At 41.6% G+C, this 19,119-nt stretch overlaps 1 protein-coding gene across 7 annotated transcripts in view; it reads right to left on the minus strand.

Annotated features, from left to right (window-relative positions):
• Positions 1-968: 968 nt before the first annotated feature.
• FKBP5 (FKBP prolyl isomerase 5) overlaps positions 969-19,119 on the minus strand; it is a 107,142-nt gene continuing 88,991 nt past the window's right edge. For all 7 annotated transcript variants that reach the window (XM_072730833.1, XM_072730827.1, XM_072730846.1 and 4 more), the window contains 5 exons: positions 18,725-18,815; positions 16,029-16,112; positions 7,321-7,506; positions 4,334-4,573; positions 969-3,259 (listed from right to left, as the gene is read on the minus strand). In XM_072730833.1, coding sequence (XP_072586934.1) covers positions 3,155-3,259; positions 4,334-4,573; positions 7,321-7,506; positions 16,029-16,112; positions 18,725-18,815 — 706 coding nt within the window. In that variant the 3' untranslated portion in view covers positions 969-3,154. The remainder of the gene's footprint in view (positions 3,260-4,333; positions 4,574-7,320; positions 7,507-16,028; positions 16,113-18,724; positions 18,816-19,119) is intronic.

The raw sequence follows: 19,119 nt of genomic DNA on the forward strand, positions 1-19,119 counted from the left end.
ATATACAGCTAGGTTAGGGAATTCAAAATTTTGGGATTTTGACTTAACAGCTCAAATTCAGTGCATTGTGAATCTCCCAGGGTTGCCGGTCTCAGAGAATACATTCTAATGCACCATGCTAGAAAGGAGCCGCTAAAAAGGCCGAGCAAGTATGGACAAAGCTCTTCACTGACACTCCTCATGCTGTGGGATGGACGCGGGCTGCCCTGAATTACCCAGGTCACAAATTAACAACCGCGAAACTCTGTGGCTATCCTTACTACCCCCTGTATGATTGTTATTTGCTTAGAAAAAACATGCAAATAAAAGGAATTATTTCATTACCAAATAATTTAGCAGCAAAGGGGTAGGACTAGAATTCAAACCTGGAGATGAAGCATGGAATTCAGAGGGAATATATGGCAAAGTGTCTGGAGCCTACATTGACCTGTCTGCAGATGCCAGTCACTAGTCCTCCTGGAGGCAGGCTCGCCACTACCTCAGGTAGTCACCTTTCTTTTGCAGTGTATGTGACATCTCCTTAACCCTTCTGGGTATGTAACCATGAGCATCTGCTGAAATATGCTACTTAAGAAAGAGAAAGGGCATGCTTAACCCAGAGGATCACCCACCACATGCTTATGTTTTACATATTTACTAATTATGCAAATTAGCACATAATTAAACCTCTTCATTTCCCAAATTGAACCTACCTTACAATTAGCTAAAATAGTGGAATACTCACTGGCTGACGAGAAAAAAAAAAATCTTCTTGTTTTTCTGATTTGGTTCATCTGAACAAAGATGCATCTTTCTACCACCTTTAGCCCAATGCTGATTTCAAGCTGTGCCTCTGAGCAGGGAGGACAATAGTGTCTGCAGCCAATTTTCTGAGGTTGTAGTTCTTCAACTTGGCCCCCACCCTAGTTTTCCAACCAAAACAACGTTTTCTGAAGACTATTTAAGCAAAACCCAAGAATAAGGGGAAATCATGTTTGGTTGTTTATTTAAGGAACACAAAAAAGTGCATCTGAATGTTTTTCTTTTTTAAAAAAACAAGTTTTCAATTCATCATATATGCTGCCTCAGCACTCCAAATGCAGTCTGAAAGATGGTTCAAAGACATCCACTGGTTTCTAGACAAATTAAGATTACTGAATTTGATACAAGAACATATGAAGTTTCTTCTTCTTGAGTGGTGATGGGCACCTCACCCTCATTTTCTCAGAACTACCTGCATACCCCCTGTCCTCCCCTCTGTGCACACTCTTGCCCACTCCCCGCTGGTGACCCATAACACACATCTGGGAGACAATTGGCTAGGATAATCTAAGTTTTAGAACCTGTTTTTTTGTTTGCTACCTGCGAAAAGCTAACTGGCCTTAGGATCAAATCTCACTGGAGTCATGCTCTAGTCAAAAGAGCTACAAATACTAAACAGTCAAGCAACAAAGCAAAATCAACTTCTGCTTTTCATATTTCCTAGGCGAGATTGGGGCTTTTAAAAGAAATCTCATGAATAAAGACAAAAGTGAGAATTAAAAGCATTCTAGTTGTCAAAGGAGAAACTCACAATTTAATTCCACTTGTTCCATGGAGGAAAAAAAATGGTATAAATGGAAATTATTTTATTTTTAGGTTTTGATGTGGGTCCTAACCTAACAAGTGTTTTGCTAAAACCACCATAAAAGTTAAAACTAGTAATTGCCGGTGTTCTTTAGGATTTTACAAAGTGAGATGTTCCAGGTTGGAGCTATTGTTTCCTTTGATTGCAAACGCATTCCCACAAGTGCTTCTCAGGCCATGGGGAGAGAAAGCCATGTTCAATTTGCTTACCCGTAAGGACCAAGATTCCACTACATGTACGTACTCTGACTTGTCCTGATTCAATGCCCCAGGATTGGAGCTTTTAGGCTAGATGTGCCTGCACAGGAAGCAGTTTTCAATTCTTTTTCATGACTTACACCAGAACAAAGAAGCCATAAGAAAGTTGCTGCGTGCCAAACCTGCGAGGAAAACCCTTCATGTACAAGAGCAACTACTTATTTTTCCAACTCTGCAGATTTTGTTTTTAAAAATCAAGCTACTTTGTAGTAAAAAGTCAAAAATTTTTTGCATGATAGAGGAGTGTAAATACAGTTCCATAAACCAGTATACATGTTTATGAGCCAGTAATTTAAAAAAGACAAAAAAAAAAAAAAAAGCTGCATGAATCCTAAGTGGATATGTAAATAAATCCACTCCAGGTCAGAGATATTCTAAGAACAAGTCTTAAGTTCTTAATAGCAAGGTTTAGAATGGAAATCAGAAACTGAATGGCAGCAATGCTAGCAGGCAGAACGGTACTCCACATTACTTCCTACAAGAGACAGAGGAGGGGAAAATGCACAATTCTGATTACTCTTTTCACATTTCAGCATCTCAGAACTTCAAGGAAAGCAGGGAAAGCTAATCTAGAAACTCCCTCTGCTCATTATCATTGCTGAAGAATGTTTTGGGAATGACAGATTCCCTCCTCCAGGGCCAGGCTGGGTGCCAGAGAGCCCCACTCTCCCAAGCAGACTAGCTTAGTGAGGAAGTTTGACTAAAGTCAGCAAGCAAGTGGCCTCTGAGGTTCTGGCTTCAGAGTCTGGCACTGTGGAGAACCTGAGGGGATTCCAGACCCCTCTCCCTATGGGTTGTGTTGGTTACGAATGCTAGCACTTCAGTCATTTAAAAACCAAGACCTCCTCCTCTCTCCCACCCAACTGCAGGAAAGGAGAAAATCATTAAGCATTTATTTTTAGGTTTCTGCAGTGCTATTAAAAGTTCAATCAGATGTAAAACCTAACAGACAGCCCAAATTGTTAGGATTATCTCAAGGGACCCTGAATTAGATATTGAAAGTTGACACAAACTGAAATGAGCTGGACTTAGCTGGTGGTTCGATCTCACCACATCAATAGTCACTTCTGCTTCGTTCCACCGGGAGTGGTCCCATGCCACCCTCTCAAGGAGCACGCTGGGCAGCAGCAGGGTGGCTGTTTTCTGGGAAGCTACTGGTTTTGCCATTTGCTTCCAGATTCGCACAGACTATAACAAACTTTACATGAAACACTGTTGAGTCCTGAGTTGGGTGACAGCCCATGGAGGAAGGGGCCGAGTTCATTAGGGCTCTTCCCTCCTTTGCGTGGTGTCATACATGGCCTCCGGCTTTTTCTTCTGTTGCTTGACTTTCTGCTTCTTTTTCATTGGTGACCCCTTCTAAAGTCTTCTTGCCCATGGCTTTACTGGCCTCTTCCTGAGGAAGAAATAAGATATCAAGAGGGTTAGAGAAAAACCTGAAACATTCAGATAATTCCTGGCTCCTCCTGACTGCTTATCAGGTCTCAAACAGGAGAGCATTACAGTGGCTTTCCTGGGGCTGCCTGGTTGGGTAAGTCAGAGCATTGCTGACAACAGTGCATAGTGGACAGCTTTCACTTTTCTTCGGTGGGAAGGACTAGCTTGCCACAGGGGGTGTTGTGACAAGAGGACTGGGGAGTGGAGGATGAACTCAGGACCTGAACACAACCTTGCTGTAGGGGAGGTGATGAAGTAAAAGGGCATTGATGGTGGGCCTTCCCTATCATGGCCCACTGCCTGGGAAAATGGAAGTTGTTGGGAGCCGCGTGCCAGGAAGGGGTTAATGGATCGAGCAATGGCTCTCTGTTGACTCTTCCAACCACGGCCCACCTGTGTCACCCTTGTTGTTGAAGGCTTGTGGCTCAAGGACACATACTATTGCTATCTATTCAAGGGTGCATACCTTTGCTATCTATTGTGAAAAGACATGTTTGGAAAACTAAGCTTAAGACATCCTGCTTGTTATACAACCCTGCTTTATAAAAGAGTGAATAATACAAATAAAGTTGGCATTGTGGCTGAATCCAGCCATATGTCCCTCCTGCTCCCACTCTGTTTATGTCTCTTTTCTTTTCCTCATTCCCTTACCCTCATCCCTGGACGATTGTCGCCCCCAGTGCGCGCGACAGGAAGTCTCAACAAATATCTGAAAAGTATCTAAAAAAATACTTGATGTGTTTGATTTTTAAAAACTAGCAAGTTTTCCTAGTCTCTAGGGAACTTATTTTTCTCATCCCTTTCACAGACATGCAGTGCCTCATAACTCTACACGTCTGGTGAGTAGAACAGCCCATTCTTCTTCTGGATCCAAACCAGCCTCAGATCAGATCATAAATCGTCTTCCCCATTCTTGTGCCTCTTAGGTTGTCTATCTGACCCTGTGCCCTATGCTTAATCTTGTTGTAACAAAAACCAAAGGGGCAAGATCAGTTTTTGATGTACCTGAAGGGAAAGGCAGTTCTGCACATACCTTTGCATCCTGCTCTGCAAACTTCTTAAACATGTTGGCGTATATCCTGCGGTCCCGCTCGTTGTGCTCCTTAGCCTTTTTCTGGCACATGGAGATCTGCAGTCGTGCAGCCTTATTCTGGGGATTCACTTCCAGGACTTTCTCAAAGTCGCCCTTGGCCGACTCAAACTCGTTCAAAAGCAGCTGGGCTTCACCCCTCCTGTACAAGCCCTTTTCGTTGGCACTGTCTAGTCCAAGCGCCTAGGGACAGATGGTCTACATTTTAGAAAGCATGAATGTAACTTTTGTTACATGTGGACATGTTTGTGGACCTTTCAAAGAAATTCAGTATTTAAATAACTTACCAAAATTTTCTGGCCAAGGGGACTGGAAAAAGTTTACTGAAGTGACAAGATTCAAGGTAATTAAATACTAATCAAAGTAGAACCAACTATATCCAAATTAACTTCTGTATTTAATGCAATTTCCATTAAGATTCCAAGGGGACTGGGGAGGAGCCTATAGAGAAGTTCATTTTAAAATTCAATGGAAAAAACAAATGCCCAAGAATGGCTGAGAAAATTTTGGAAAAACAAAAATAATGAGGGGAGGCTTGACCGACCACAGAAAAAAAACATACTATGGAACCACTGAAATTAAACCACACTATGAAAAAAACTGAAATTAAAAGATGGATTGCTTGTCTCTGGGCAAAGAGGTTATGGAACAGAACAAAGCATTCAGAAACAGGTTTGTGTGTATATATAATAAGATTTAACAGGGACAAAAGCGGGAATGTCGATCAGTAGGAAAAGGATTAACTTCGTAATAAATGGGGCCTACATTGTAATAAATGAACATGGAAAATAAGAGAAATTTTTACCTCATATCAAAACACAAAAAATTCTAGACCAAGCATACTTACACGCATGCAATCTGTCCCATCAAAATACAATAGGGTTATTTTTAATTAGTTTTTTAAAAAAGTACACCTAGTTGGAGTAGTTTTTGCAAGTACTAAACAGAATTATTTCTATTATCTTAGAGTGGGGGAGACCTTTCTAATTAGAAAGGAAAAGACAGGGGATCCCTGGGTGGCGCAGCGGTTTGGTGCCTGCCTTTGGCCCAAGGCGCGATCCTGGAGACCCGGGCTCGAATCCCACGTCGGGCTCCCGGTACATGGAGCCTGCTTCTCCCTCTGCCTATGTCTCTGCCTCTCTCTCTCTCTGTGTGACTATCATAAATAAATAAAAATTAAAAAAAAAAAGAAAGGAAAAGACAGATTCAATGAAGTAAATACTAAAATTTTCCTTACAAGTGAGGAGAACAAGATCCCCACTGCCAGACAAAGGATTAATAGTAATAAGGTACAGACTGCCTCAATATAAATCAATCTAGTTGAAGGATGTGAGCAGGCAATTCACAGAAGAAATGCAAAATGGCTGGTAATGAAAAACTATATGATTTCATCAGTAACCAAGAAATAAAAATGAAAATAAGAGTTTTCTGTTGCAGACAATATTGAGAAAAAAAAAAGAACTAAGATTAAGGGATGTCTGGGTGGCTCAGAGGTTGAGCGTCTGCCTTTGGCTCAGGGCATGATCCCAGAGTTCCAGGATCAAGTTCCACATCAGGCTCCCCTACAAGGAGCCTGCTTCTCCCTCTGCCTATGTCTCTGCCTCTGTCTCTCAGGAATAAATAAATAAAAAACAAAAACTATGGATAATATTCAGTAATCCTATTTTTTGACTCCATATTTTCACTCCTATAAATATGGTCTGCAGAAACAATCCCAGAAATATACAGAAGTGGCCTGTATATATCTTCTATGTAAGTAGTTGCAAGTCTATCATGCTTAAGCCTTGAAAGGCTTAGGTTAAATCTGTTATTACATTGAACCTGAGGAGTTGATGTTCAATTTGATACCAAAGGCCATAGATTTAAGTAAAGTCATGGATGAAAATAATTTTATTTTATTTTTTTATTTTATTTTTTTTTTTAATTTTTTTTTTATTTTATTTATTTATGATAGTCACACAGAGAGAGAGAGAGGCAGAGACACAGGCAGAGGGAGAAGCAGGCTCCATGCACTGGGAGCCCGATGTGGGATTCGATCCCGGGTCTCCAGGATCGCGCCCTGGGCCAAAGGCAGGCGCCAAACCGCTGCGCCACCCAGGGATCCCGAAAATAATTTTAATAACAAAAAAAAAATTTTTTTTAAAGTATGCTTCATGCCCAGCATGGAGCCTGACATGAGGCTCACAACCCTGAGATCAAGACCTGAGTTGAGATCACGAGTTGGATACTTAATTGACTGAGCCACCCAGTGCCCCAATTTTATTAAAACTTATTCATAGTGTATTACTATAGTCTATGCATCAGGAAAGCCTGACTGTGGGACACCTGGGTGGTTCAGTTGGTTAAGTGTCTGACTCTTGATCTCAGCTCAGGTCAGGATCTCAGGGTTGTGGGATCAAGCCCTGCATCAGGATCCTTACTCGGTGGGGTATCTGCTTGGGATTCTCTTTCCCTCTGCCCCCATCCTCATATGCATGCACACACACTCTCTCTCTAAAGGAAAAAAATCTTAAAAAAAAAGTTTGACTGTAATCTCAATCTTTCTGAATTTCCCAATTCATAATGAGAAACAATTCCAAGGGCAGCCCGGGTGGCTCAGCGGTTTGGCGCTGCCTTCGGCTCAGGGCCTGATCCTGGAGACCCGGGATCAAGTCCCGCGTCGGGCTCCCTGTGTGGAGCCTGCTTCTCCCTCTGCCTGTGCCTCCGCCTCTCTCTGTAGCTGTGTGTCTCTCATGAATAAATAAATAAAATCTTAAAAAAAAAAAAGAAAAAAAAAAAAGAAACAACTCCAAGCAAACAAATGAACATAACAAAACAAAATGAAAAGCCCTCCAACCCCTTGGCTACAAAGGAGCAAAAGATGACCAAATATGAAGATGGAGAAAAAGATCTGGAACATCTCAAGTCCAGTCCACACACAGACACTCTACCTTGTCACAGCACTCAATAGCTTTGGTGTATTCTCTGAGCTTCAGGTAGCACATGGCCAGGTTCAGGAAGGCGGCAAGCAGAAATGACTCAGAAGCTTTTGACTCCTTTTCCGATAAGCCATATTCCATCTCTAACCACGATACGATCTTCCCATATTGAATCACTGCCTGCAGGTACTTGCCTCCCTGGTAGAAAAAAAAAAAAGCTAGTGAGAATTTGTTGTACAGGCTCTGGGGGTCGGGGGTACAAGAGAAATGTTAGCTCAGGCCTCCCTAAAAAAACCAAATCATCAAAGTTAAACAACCTCTCCTACTGACCATGGTATTTGATCATTTCTTTTTGCTCTTGAGAGATAGCTATCCTGGCCCCTTTCTCCATTCTCCTTGCAGTGCCAGTGCTTTCTGAGCTGGTTTGAGACAGTGAATTATAGAATGCTGTTCTCCAGCATGTACCATCTCATCTTTTTCAGAGGGGACAGTTCTTCCAGCAGGAGGGCATCAAGCCTTTGGGTTACACTCTTTGGTACAAGTATTTATCAGACTTTCAAAAGGTTGGTGAGTAGTTTTTTTTTTTTTTTTAAGATTTTATTTATTTATTCATGAGAGACACGAGAGAGAGAGAGAGAGAGAGAGAGAGGCAGAGACACAGGCAGAGGGAGAAGCAGGCTCCATGCAGGGAGCCCGATGTGGGACTTGTTCCGGGGTCTCCAGGATCACGCCCTGGGCTGAAGGTGGCGCTAAACCGCTGAGCCCCCCAGGGCTGCCGGGTGAGTAGTTTTAAACTCTATCACTAATTTACTTGAAGGGGAAGTTACTTTTCCCTCATCTCCTGTCGATCAGCACTCCATAGTAGAGACTGCATTCTGGCAAGTGCCAGCTGTAAACACAGCAAATCTTAAGTTACCTAAACCAGGAGTTGCCAAACCTTTTCTGTAAAGGGGCAGATCATAAATATTTTAGGCTTTGCAGGCCAAACAATCTCTGTTGCAACTGGGTCAACAGTAGTGCAAAAGCAGCTATAGACAGTATACAAATGTGCTTGATCCCTGAACAACACAGGTTGGGGTTGGGACTCCCCAGGCAGTCGAAAATCTGTGTACAACTTATTTCAAAAATGATTTACTTTTATTATTTTATATATTCATTTTTTCATCATGACAAGTACATTCTTTAATCCCCCTCACCTATTTTACCCATTCCCCCCAGCCCCCTCCCCTCTGGTAACCATCAGTTTGTTCTCTATAGTTAAGAGCCTGTTTCTTGGTCTCTTTCCCCACCCCTTTGCTCATTTGTTTTGTTTCTTAAATTCCACATATGAGTGAAATCATATGGTATTTATCTTTCTCTGACTGACTTATCTCACTTGGAATTATATGCTCTAGCTCCATCCATGTCATTGCAAATGGCAAGATTTCATTCTTTTTTATGGCTGTTATTCCATTATATATCTTCTTTATCCATTAACGTATTGATGGACACTTGGGCTGGTTCCACATCTTGGCTATTGTAAATAATGCGGCTATAAACATAGGGGTGCCTGTATCCCTTTGAATTAGTGTTTTTGTATTTTGGTGGGGGTAAATACTCATTAGCATGATTACTGGATCCTAGGGCAATTCTATATTTAACTTTTTTTTTTTTATATTTAACTTTTTGAGGACCCACCATACTGTTTTTCACAGTGGCTGCACCAGTTTACATTCCCACCAATGGTGGAAGAGGGTTCCTTTTTCTCCATATATTCCCCAACACTTGTTGTTTCTTGTGTTGTTGAGTTTAGCCATTCTGATAGGTGTGAGGTGATATCTCATTGTGGTTTTGATTTGCATTTCCCTGACTCTCCCAAAACTTAACTATTAACAGTCTACTATTGACTGTAAGTCTTACTGGTAATAGTTGATCAACATATTTTACATGTTATTTGTATCAGATTTTATTTATTTATTCATGAGGGACACAGAGAGAGAGGCAGAGACATAGGCATTCTGCCTATGTCTTCTGGAGAGAAGTAGGCTCCATGCAAGGAGCTCGATGTGGGACTCGAACCCGGGAATCTGAGATCATGCCCTGAGCCAAAGGCAGACGCTCAACCACTGAGCCACCCAGGTGTCTCTCATATACAGTATTCTTAAAGCAAGCCTGAAACAAGAAAATGTTATTCCGAAAATCATAAGGGAAAATATATTTATGATAGTGTACTGAGTCTGTCAAAAAAAAGTCTGTATATAAGTGGACAGGTGCAGTTCAAACCCATGTTTAAGGGTTGCCTGTAAATGTGTGTGGCTGGGTCCTGATAGAATCTTACTACAACAGGCTGTAGTTTGCTGACCTCTCATCTACAGACAAGGGAAATATATAGTTGAATAGTATCCAACATAAATAACCCTACAACATAAATCACATAGATGTCAGTCAGCTAACTACATGAGAAAAATCTCAACATATTTTTGCTCTTACCTGATTAGTAAAATTTTAACAATTATGAATAGCAACTGTGTAGTCAATTCAGGTGAATTAATTATATATATGCTCCAAGAAATTATGGGGCTGAGACAATGTGTTTATTGCCATTTTAAGATGAAAGAAGTGACAGCTGGTAAATACACAAAAAAGTACAGGTGAGGAATCTCCTCTGAAGGAGTTGATTAGAAGACTGAGAACAGATGACACATCCTACCTAGCATATGGCATAATTGGAGCCAGATCCTCAAAGGTATTAGATCCAATGTCTGAGCCATGTAGTGTTAAGATGATGTCAGGAGGATTTACTGTAGTCAAAGCAGTGTATACACCTCAATGTAGAACTGTCTCTTCACACATGCACCCCAAAGGTCACCCAATGACAAGAGAAAAACCCAGAGCAGATCTACAAGAATGTTCCTGTTCTAAAAGACTTCAAGTGGTTCACAGAAGAAATGGCTCCACTTGTAGAAGCAGCCCTGATGCTGATTTTTGGTGATGAGGATGGGCAGACCAGTTCCAAGTGGAAGGCTTAAGTCTGAATCAAAGGAAAGTTACATCCCCCACTGAACATCCCGCTTCACATGTGACTTGTTTAGAGAAGACTTACTGAACTGTGTTATCCCCTGTGCCCTCAATTCATATGGTGAAGGCCTATCTCCGTGATGATATTTGGAGATAGGGCCTTTGGGAAATAATTAGGTTCAAATGGGATCCTGAGAGTGGGGCCCTCATGATGGACTTAATCCCCTTGTAAGAGACACAAGAGAACTTGCTTCCTCTCTCTCTCCCTTGCTGCAAGCACCGAGGACAGTTCATTTGGGGACATAGCAAGAAGGCAGCCATCTGGAACCCAAGAAGAGCACTCTTACAAGACATCAACCCTGCTGGCACCTTGATCTTAAGACTTCCAGTCTTCACAACTGTGAGAAATAAACTCCTGTTGTTTATATCACCCAGTCTATGAGATTTTATTATGGCAGCCCAAGGAAATGAAGACAACACTTTTATTTTTTGTCAGAGCCCGAGGCCCACTACTCCTTTTTGGGACACTACAAAAAAGAAAGTCCTCACGAGTTGTCATTTCTTTTTTCTTTTCTTTTCTTTTTTTTTTTTTTTAACGAGTTGTCATTTTTTCTGTCCCTGTCTTTTCTCTTGGGATGGTGAGCAATTTGAGGACAGAATCACGTCTTAGCCCTTTGGAATATCCAAAGATACTTTAGCACAAAGAGGCCCTTACTGAAGGTTTGCTGAAGGAAGATTAAGATCAAAGATATAACTATGGAATTTTTAAAAAAGATTTTATTCATTTATTCATGAGAGACAGAAGGAGAGAGAGAGAGAGGCAGAGATACAGGCAGAGGGAGAAGCAGGCTCCATGCAGGGAGCCCAACACGGGACTCAATCCCGGGTCCCCAGGATCATGCCCTGGGCCGAAGGTGGTGCTAAACCGCTGAGCCACCCGGGCTGCCCTATGGAATTAAAACATTATTGGGAGCAAAAATGGAGAAGTGGGTAGACATGAAAGGTATTGTTTCGTTTAGATTAGGTAAGAAGGACTATTCTGCCTTAGTTCCTTCTTTCTCCTTCTCAAATGTACCTACTACTTTTTCTGATTATCTCCTATGTATTATTATAGGGAAAGAAAAAAGCTGGAGAAGACAGTGACCCATGTCTTATAATAATGGTAGGTTTTGGGGCATTTGGGTGGCTCAGTCAGTTAAGTGTCTGCCTTTGGCTCAGGTCATGATCCCAGGGTCCTGAGATTGACACCTGAGCCGGGCTCCCTGCTCAGCGGGGAGCCTGCTTCTCTCTCTGTTCCTCTCCTTGCTAGTACTCTCTCATTCTTTCTCTCATGCTCTCTCTCAAATGAATAAAAAAATAATAATGGTAGGTTCTAAACAGTCAGAATAGCAGGGAGCTATGGTTTCAAAAAAACAAGCAAACAAAACAAACCAAAAAATCAAAACCAAAAAACTAAGTAATAGGCTTCATAGTAAGTTCCTTCACGTTTTTTCTTTAAAGATTTTATTTAGGGCAGCCCAAGTGGCTCAGCGGTTTAGCGCCGCCTTCAGCCCAGGGCGTGATCCTGGAGACAAGGGATTGAGTCCCATGTCAGGCTCCCTGTATGGAGCCTGCTTCTCCTTCTGTCTGTGTCTCTGCCTCTCTGTCTCTCTCTGTCTCTCTCTGTCTCTCATGAATAAATAAAATCTTTTAAAAAATGATTTTGTTCATTTACTTGAGAGACAGCATGCATACAAGTGGGCGGAGGGGAAGGGGAAACAGATTCCCTGCTGAGCTGGAGCCCCATGTGGGGCTCGATACCAGGACCTTGCAATCACGACCTGAGCTGAAGGCAGATGCTTCACCAACTGAGCCACCCAGGTGCCCCAAGTTTCTTTACGATTATATAGCATTTTAATTTCTTGAAAGCTCTTTCATGTATATCATACTTTTATTTAGAGTTCAACTTCCAATGAACAAAAATCTTGTTTCATGGTATTTCTGCTTCTAATGTACTAAACAAAAGTTTTCAGCTGGGGGTGATTCTGCTCCCTGGGGGGCACCTGACAATGTTTAGAGACATTTTTTCATGGTCACAACTGCAAGGAGTGTGCCTGCTACTGGCATCTAGTGGGTAGACCCAGGGATGGAGCTATCACATATCCCATAGTGCCCAGGACAGCCTCTCACCAAAACAGAATTATATAGCCTCAAATGTCAATAGTGCCAAGGTTGAGAAATCGTATCCTAAAATGTATGAAATGGACACTTCGTTAGGACTTTTTTTCATTAAGCTTAAAATCCTAGAGTTATGGGATGACATATTTCTAAATTACAGCACTGGCTTCTTGGTTCAACAAAGTCAAAACACGGCAAAGCCTGGTTCCTCTGAAAAGGTTTCAGCAGTCCATCAAGGATCCTTAACGAGCTTGCTTGAGAAATGCTTTTTTCCCCAAGGAGCACAAGGGGGCGCAAGAACCCCATTTCATGGCAGCGTCCTCAGACTTCATACCACTCTGTCTCCAAGTCAGAAAAGAGAAACACTAACCAAGTATGACAGCTAGTGCTCTTGTCCTGCAGAACACTATCAGCTCTGAGGGCAAAAATAATGTCTAATTGGCTTGCACAGGGCCTGGCATAATAGCATGTTGTATCTGTTTAATTATTTTCAGAGACAAATGAAGAGTCTTTTGCCTTTCTTTTCTTTAGTGTTCAGAGGTTGATATGAGGAGTTTACAATCTAAACAGTAAAATTATTCCCATTTTACAACTGAGTGCAACTCAACACTTTACTAACAGGAGAAATTTACCCATTTATGTGTAAACCAAACCGACAGATTGATGAAAATGGGTCTGTAATGTACCAGATGGCATGAAATGTAGATTTTTATTTTACCCCATCCCTGCTCTCACCCACACATCTGGACTCTGTGCATGTGCACAACGTGCCAAGTCAAACACTCTGGAAAGATGAGGCCCAGGAGGGCAGAGTGGCAGATTGAAACCTGCCCTGAATTTTTAAAAGGGAATGCGTATAGGAAACTATCTACCGACCATTTTGAAGTCTTACATCTAAAACTAGGATCACTGCTGGGATTTTTTTTTACCCATAATTATGAAGGTACCTCCAGGGAAGTTTCTAATAGTACAAAATGTTCAGAGACATTCTGGGAGAAAAGTCTTAGGTCAGTGGTTTTGAACCTTCCATTAATTTTCCCCCAAAAGACAAATGTTTTGACAGATTTTGTCTATCAAATTGCATGTTAAAAATAATATGTTCCATATGTGTGACTGCTGATCCAGATTTCATCCAAAGATCAGTAATTTTAAGAGAGTTCGTAATATTATGAAATACAAAAATCACTACTGCAATTGTGATGCTTAGAAGCAACAAAGTTAAGTAACTGTAAGGACACTGAAGCATTGCTTTCTGCTGCTGATCACTAATCCTGGCCATCTCACTGTATGTGTCCGGGACACAGCTATACGACACGTGGCTTTGCCACATTACTTCATTACCAATAATGTTCCCTAAAGTTCTGAGTCATCAGCAACCAATTAGAACTTCTGAATAGCTGAGCTGTTTTACTACACAGAGTTGATAGAATTCTAGTCAAATGCCAAAAACCCCAACTCCCCAATCCCCAAACTATTAATATTCTATTTATAAGTTTGGGAAATACAAAAAAATACAGTAAGGATTTTATAGACTCTAGGAAACACCACTCACAACCTATAGTCCTAAGGGATTTTGCAAAAAGTATTTTATTCTAGTGTGGTATGTATTTGAGTCTACAAATAACTCATGTGGAATCTTACTTAAATAACTTAGAAATATCTAATATATTTCAATCCAAATTTAAAAAGATCAAAATTGCTCTCAAGACTTTTGAAAATCACAGAACTTTAGCAAGAAACTTCTCTAATCCATCACGTTTTTTAAAAAGATTTTATTTATTTATTAAAGATTTTTATTTATTTATTCATGAGAGACACACAGAGAGAGGCAGAGACACAGGCAAAGGGAGAAGCAGGCTCCACACAGGAAGCCCGATGTGGGACTCGATCCCAGGACTCCAGGATCACACCCTGGGCGGAAGACAGCGCTAAACCGCTGAGCCACCTGGGCTATCCTTATTTCTTTATTTGAAAGAGAGAGAGAGCATGCACTCGAACAGGGAGAGGAGCAGAAGGAGAAGGAGACGCAGACTCCACTGAGTGTGGAGCCTGACTTGGGACTCGAGCCTATGAGACCTGAGCTGAAATCAAGAGTCGGATGCCCAACCAACTGAGCCACCCAGGTGCCCCTAACTCCATCACCTTTCACACACAAAAGTAACCTCTTTGGACCTTAAATGGCTTTAAATCACTTGGTGCCATAAAGCCCAGTTCTCCCAATTTGGCTCATGCCACCATTCCCCAAAGCTTTCTGGTGATTCACACATTACTTCAGTATAGCTATAAAGTATAGTATAATAGCTATAAAGAGATGTAAATAATTATATATTATCTATACCAATACATTTCAAATTTGTTTAGCTACAACCCACAGCAAGAAACATGTTTTCAATTATGATCCCGTACCTACTCACACACAACTGAACAAACTTAATGAAACAAAATCTATCTTTACTAATAGGTCTGTTCTCACAGTCTGAAAAACAATAACCACACATGTTGGCCCCTGGCTGTCTGAATTCTGTCTTGATTATATAGTCTTACATAATTCTCTAGTTGTTTCATGGGGGTTAACACTGCTTCCCCTCCTTCCAGAAAAGGTTGTCAGTACAATAGCCAGTCTCAGAGCAGACACTCCATAAAGACTTGCTGAAGGACATTTAGGCATCACTGCTTTAGACTGCTGAAAATATCATCCAATTTTGTTCATGGGCTGCAGTGGCAAGAAAAAAAAAAAAAAAAAAGAAACCCTGACAAAACTTCGTTCTTTCTTTTTTTTGTTCTTTCTCTCTCTTCTCTAAGCCAAGCCCTTTCTGTTGGATTTGGAGAAGGTACTTGGTTGGGTGTGGAGAAGAAATGGACAGAGCATTCTGATTAGAGCTGAATAAAGTGCTGTTTTCTTTTATACCTGGGGGGTTAAGATCTAAGTGAGGAAGTATCACATTCTGAGAGGTAACAAGAAAGGGCTTTCGAGAAGCAATCAATAACAAGTATCATTCAGGAGTTTCTCAAGATTCCTCACAAAACCAAGTATGGCAGGGATTATCTTGGCCACTAGAGAAAATGAACATTCTCCTCCTGTCGGTTTCTTCTGGGATCTGTGCAAGTTCTCCTTCCTTTTGTCATATGCCTTAGTGGTTTCACCAAGACAGTGGAGAGGAAAATGATGTGAAACTTACCTCCACTAATTCTCACTTACTAACAATTATTCTGTACATTCTTTGTTTCATTCCACAAACACTTGAGTGCCAACTACGGACCAAGCAAGTAACCTTAGGCCCTGGGTGATATAGTGGTGGGTAGGCCAGCAAGACCTGGCCTGCTTTTATGGAGGGTTACAATCTACAGCAGAACGTGTACAAGAGGTATCTGTATTCTTTTTGTCACGTTAATCCATTCTTTCTCACCATTTATAATGAATACTGAAAATGACAGACTTGCAAAAATTCAGGCTTATTTTTATCCAAAAGGGTGCTGATGGAATTCAGAGTATGGAATATTAGCACAATTCACTGACACTTGAATAAATTATTGAGATGGAAAAAGTGGTACAAGGACTCACATACCTTGAAGTACACAGTTCCCTTCTCTTTGACAATGGCAGCTTGCTCCAATTTTTCTTTGGTGTCCATCTCCCAGGATTCTTTGGCCTGTTATGTAAATTTGTAAAAACAGATGAACAGAGAAGGAAAATGCATCAGTTGATGCCTGTAAGAACAGAGAGGCTGCTTCTAGGATACACACACCTCAGAACACACTGGCTTTTAAAACTCTGCGCCATTGCCCATTCACTGCTAGGCTGGAGCTCACCTTCTGTGATGACTGAGCTGCTGTCTGACCCATGCTGCCTGAGAAGGAGGGGCAGGCAAAAATACAGTAAGGAACATAAGCTGTCATGTGCTGTTAAAGAGTGCACCTTTGGAGCTTTGAGGAGAGGACAAATAATAAAACCCAGTGTCCCCCCCGCCCCAACTGCCATTACAACATCAGCAAGTTGTTTCTCTCAAGACTCAGTGTTTCAAACTCTACAATGGGACCACTACATAGTCAAGTCATGGCTGCATATTCATATAGAATTTTTTAAATGCCAGGTCACATTGTTGTCTCTCTACTTTGAAATAACCAGGTATGCACTAAAGTGTCCAAACTCAGTCAACCTGCAGACAGATACCTAGGGGATTTCAAGTAATACATAAGAGGGAAGATAAAGCTGATGTAGAAATGTTGCAAAGGATTTCATGACCATTTGCTCTTTTGGATCATGTGTATTGTTTCTCTCCACCATTAGAGAAAGGAATCCAGAGATAACTTCACTTTCATTAAGAATAGGTGGATTTCAAGGGAGCATCAAGAGTCAAGAGAACAATCTGGGATGCTTTAGGGAAAAAGACAGTGGCTGTGTTAGTGCTACTTACTACACAGGAATTACAAAACTCTAGTGGGTAACTGTGAAATTCTCTCTATTCAAAAAAATAATTAGTGATGTTTTCCTGCTGCCACCCGCCCCACCGAGTGAATAATGACAGTTACTAGTCTTTCTGGCAACCTTATGTTGCTTCTAACAATTTAGCTCTGTTAGTTAAAAATCTAGTAACAAGGGCCCTTTGCATTTTTTTTTATATGGAGTTCAGTCTTTTCAGAGTATAAATACATTCTTACTACTATGAGGCAGAGATTTAAATCATGTTGCCTCCAACATCACACTTTCACATGGTTTCAAATATATGGAGCAGTGTTTCATGGAACAACCCCTTGGAGCAAGAGATGCACGCAGGCTTGCTTCCTGCACACAACAGTGAGAACGCTCCTCAATGTCCACTGAACTGTGGATGGGAAGGGGCTGTGGGTTACTTGATTAAATGGAAACAGGAAAGCCAAAGGTCTAAATAACCATATGCTAAAGATTATTTTCTCTCCCTTTAATAATAAAAAACATGGGATCCCTGGGTGGCGCAGCGGTTTGGTGCCTGCCTTTGGCCCAGGGCGCGATCCTGGAGACCCGGGATCGGATCCCACGTCGGGCTCCCGGTGCATGGAGCCTGCTTCTCCCTCTGCCTGTGTCTCTGCCTCTCTCTCTCTCTCTCTCTGTGACTATCATAAATAAATAAATAAATAAAAATTAAAAAATAATAATAATAAAAAACATTGTGCTATGAAGACTGCTTTGGAGGATCAGCGCTGAGCTGGCAGGCCTTCAGGAGAGGTAACTGGACAATTAGCGATGGTCATGACAACAGCCTATGTTTACTCTGGGGAACACGGAGTGTGAAGGGTATGATCAGGAACATCATTGTTGGGGGAAAATCCCAAAGCAGTCTTCCCCTTAGTCCGAAGTTACAGCCCTACAGGACAACTGTTTCCTGACTAAGTCTAATAAAATGTAAATAGTCACATTTCTAGTCCACAGCTTAATGTACAGAGAGCATGGAGACAACATTGTGGGAATTAAAATAAGTATTCAAAATGCAGTTCTTGAAACTCTCCGGGCAGGGTGGGGCCGTGGTGATGCAGGGGGACTTCGTTGGATGTGATGGCATACCCAGCACAGACACAGGCTTTATGTGTGACTGGTGAAGCTGCTGATGGGAGCCTCCAGAGGTAGGCCTGGGATAAAGACACGCGCCAGGAGGTATGCCACTTCTGGAACCCCAGGCAACAGACAGACTCTTTTTTTTTACACTTGGGTGTGTGGAAAAGGGAAAGGCCAGAGGGTCAGCAGGTTTGTCTCTTTTGTCCCTGGTTACAGAGTTTGGGGGCCCAGGAAGACCTGCACTTTGGATAACAAATTGGAGCCACAGTAAAGGCCTCTCCATGACTCTGGAGAGGGGTATGATCCATTCAACACTGGAAAACTGCACCCCACTCCCCCAAGGAGCTGCTTGGCAGAATGTGAACCTTTTTGTCTTCAACCCAGGAAAAAAAAGTACAGAAAGAACAAGTCTAGGAACAAATAAGGGAACAAGTCTTGGATTCTACCCAAAAAACTAAAACTAAAAAAAAAAAAAAAAAAAAAAAAAAAAGGCTGACACGTAGGAACAAAATAAGAACACTGAGCTCCTTTGCTGTGTATCAGCTGTGCGCTATCAGCTCTCTCGTACTCTGGGAGCAGTGTCAAAGACAAGAGACAAACTTGGTCACGAAAAGCACAACATACGAATAAACACCATCCATCCACACGACTTAATGATATCCAATTGTCACTTATCGGGAGCTGGCGGAGAGGAAATCTACCATGATTTCAGAGAAGCGGGTATTTTCCCACCTTTTCGAAGCTCTTCAGTGTCACTTCATATATAAGCTCAGCATTAGGCTCGATGCCAAATTTCGGCTTCCCTGCCTCTCCAAAACCATATCTGAAACAGAGAGTAAAAAAAAAACTTTAAAAAGAACTGATGTATTTCCAGGCACTGCCTTTGGTATTTTGAGGCATCACAGTAGCACAGAGCTCTCATCTGGACACTACACACATCAGGGACCCTGAAGACAAACCAGCTGTGGATCAGAAGATACAGTGCCAAAGTGTCGCTCTGTGGCTCTTGAAGAAACCAGGCTAGATTTAGTTTTCTTTTCTCCTTCACCAGCACATGTAATGTAACACCTGTGCTACTTGGGAAATCTTCCTTGATGTGATTTTAAATTTCACTGCTTTTCCTCTGC

This window comes from Vulpes vulpes, chromosome 1 (assembly GCF_048418805.1).
Source record: "Vulpes vulpes isolate BD-2025 chromosome 1, VulVul3, whole genome shotgun sequence".
Taxonomy (NCBI): Eukaryota; Metazoa; Chordata; class Mammalia; order Carnivora; family Canidae; genus Vulpes; species Vulpes vulpes.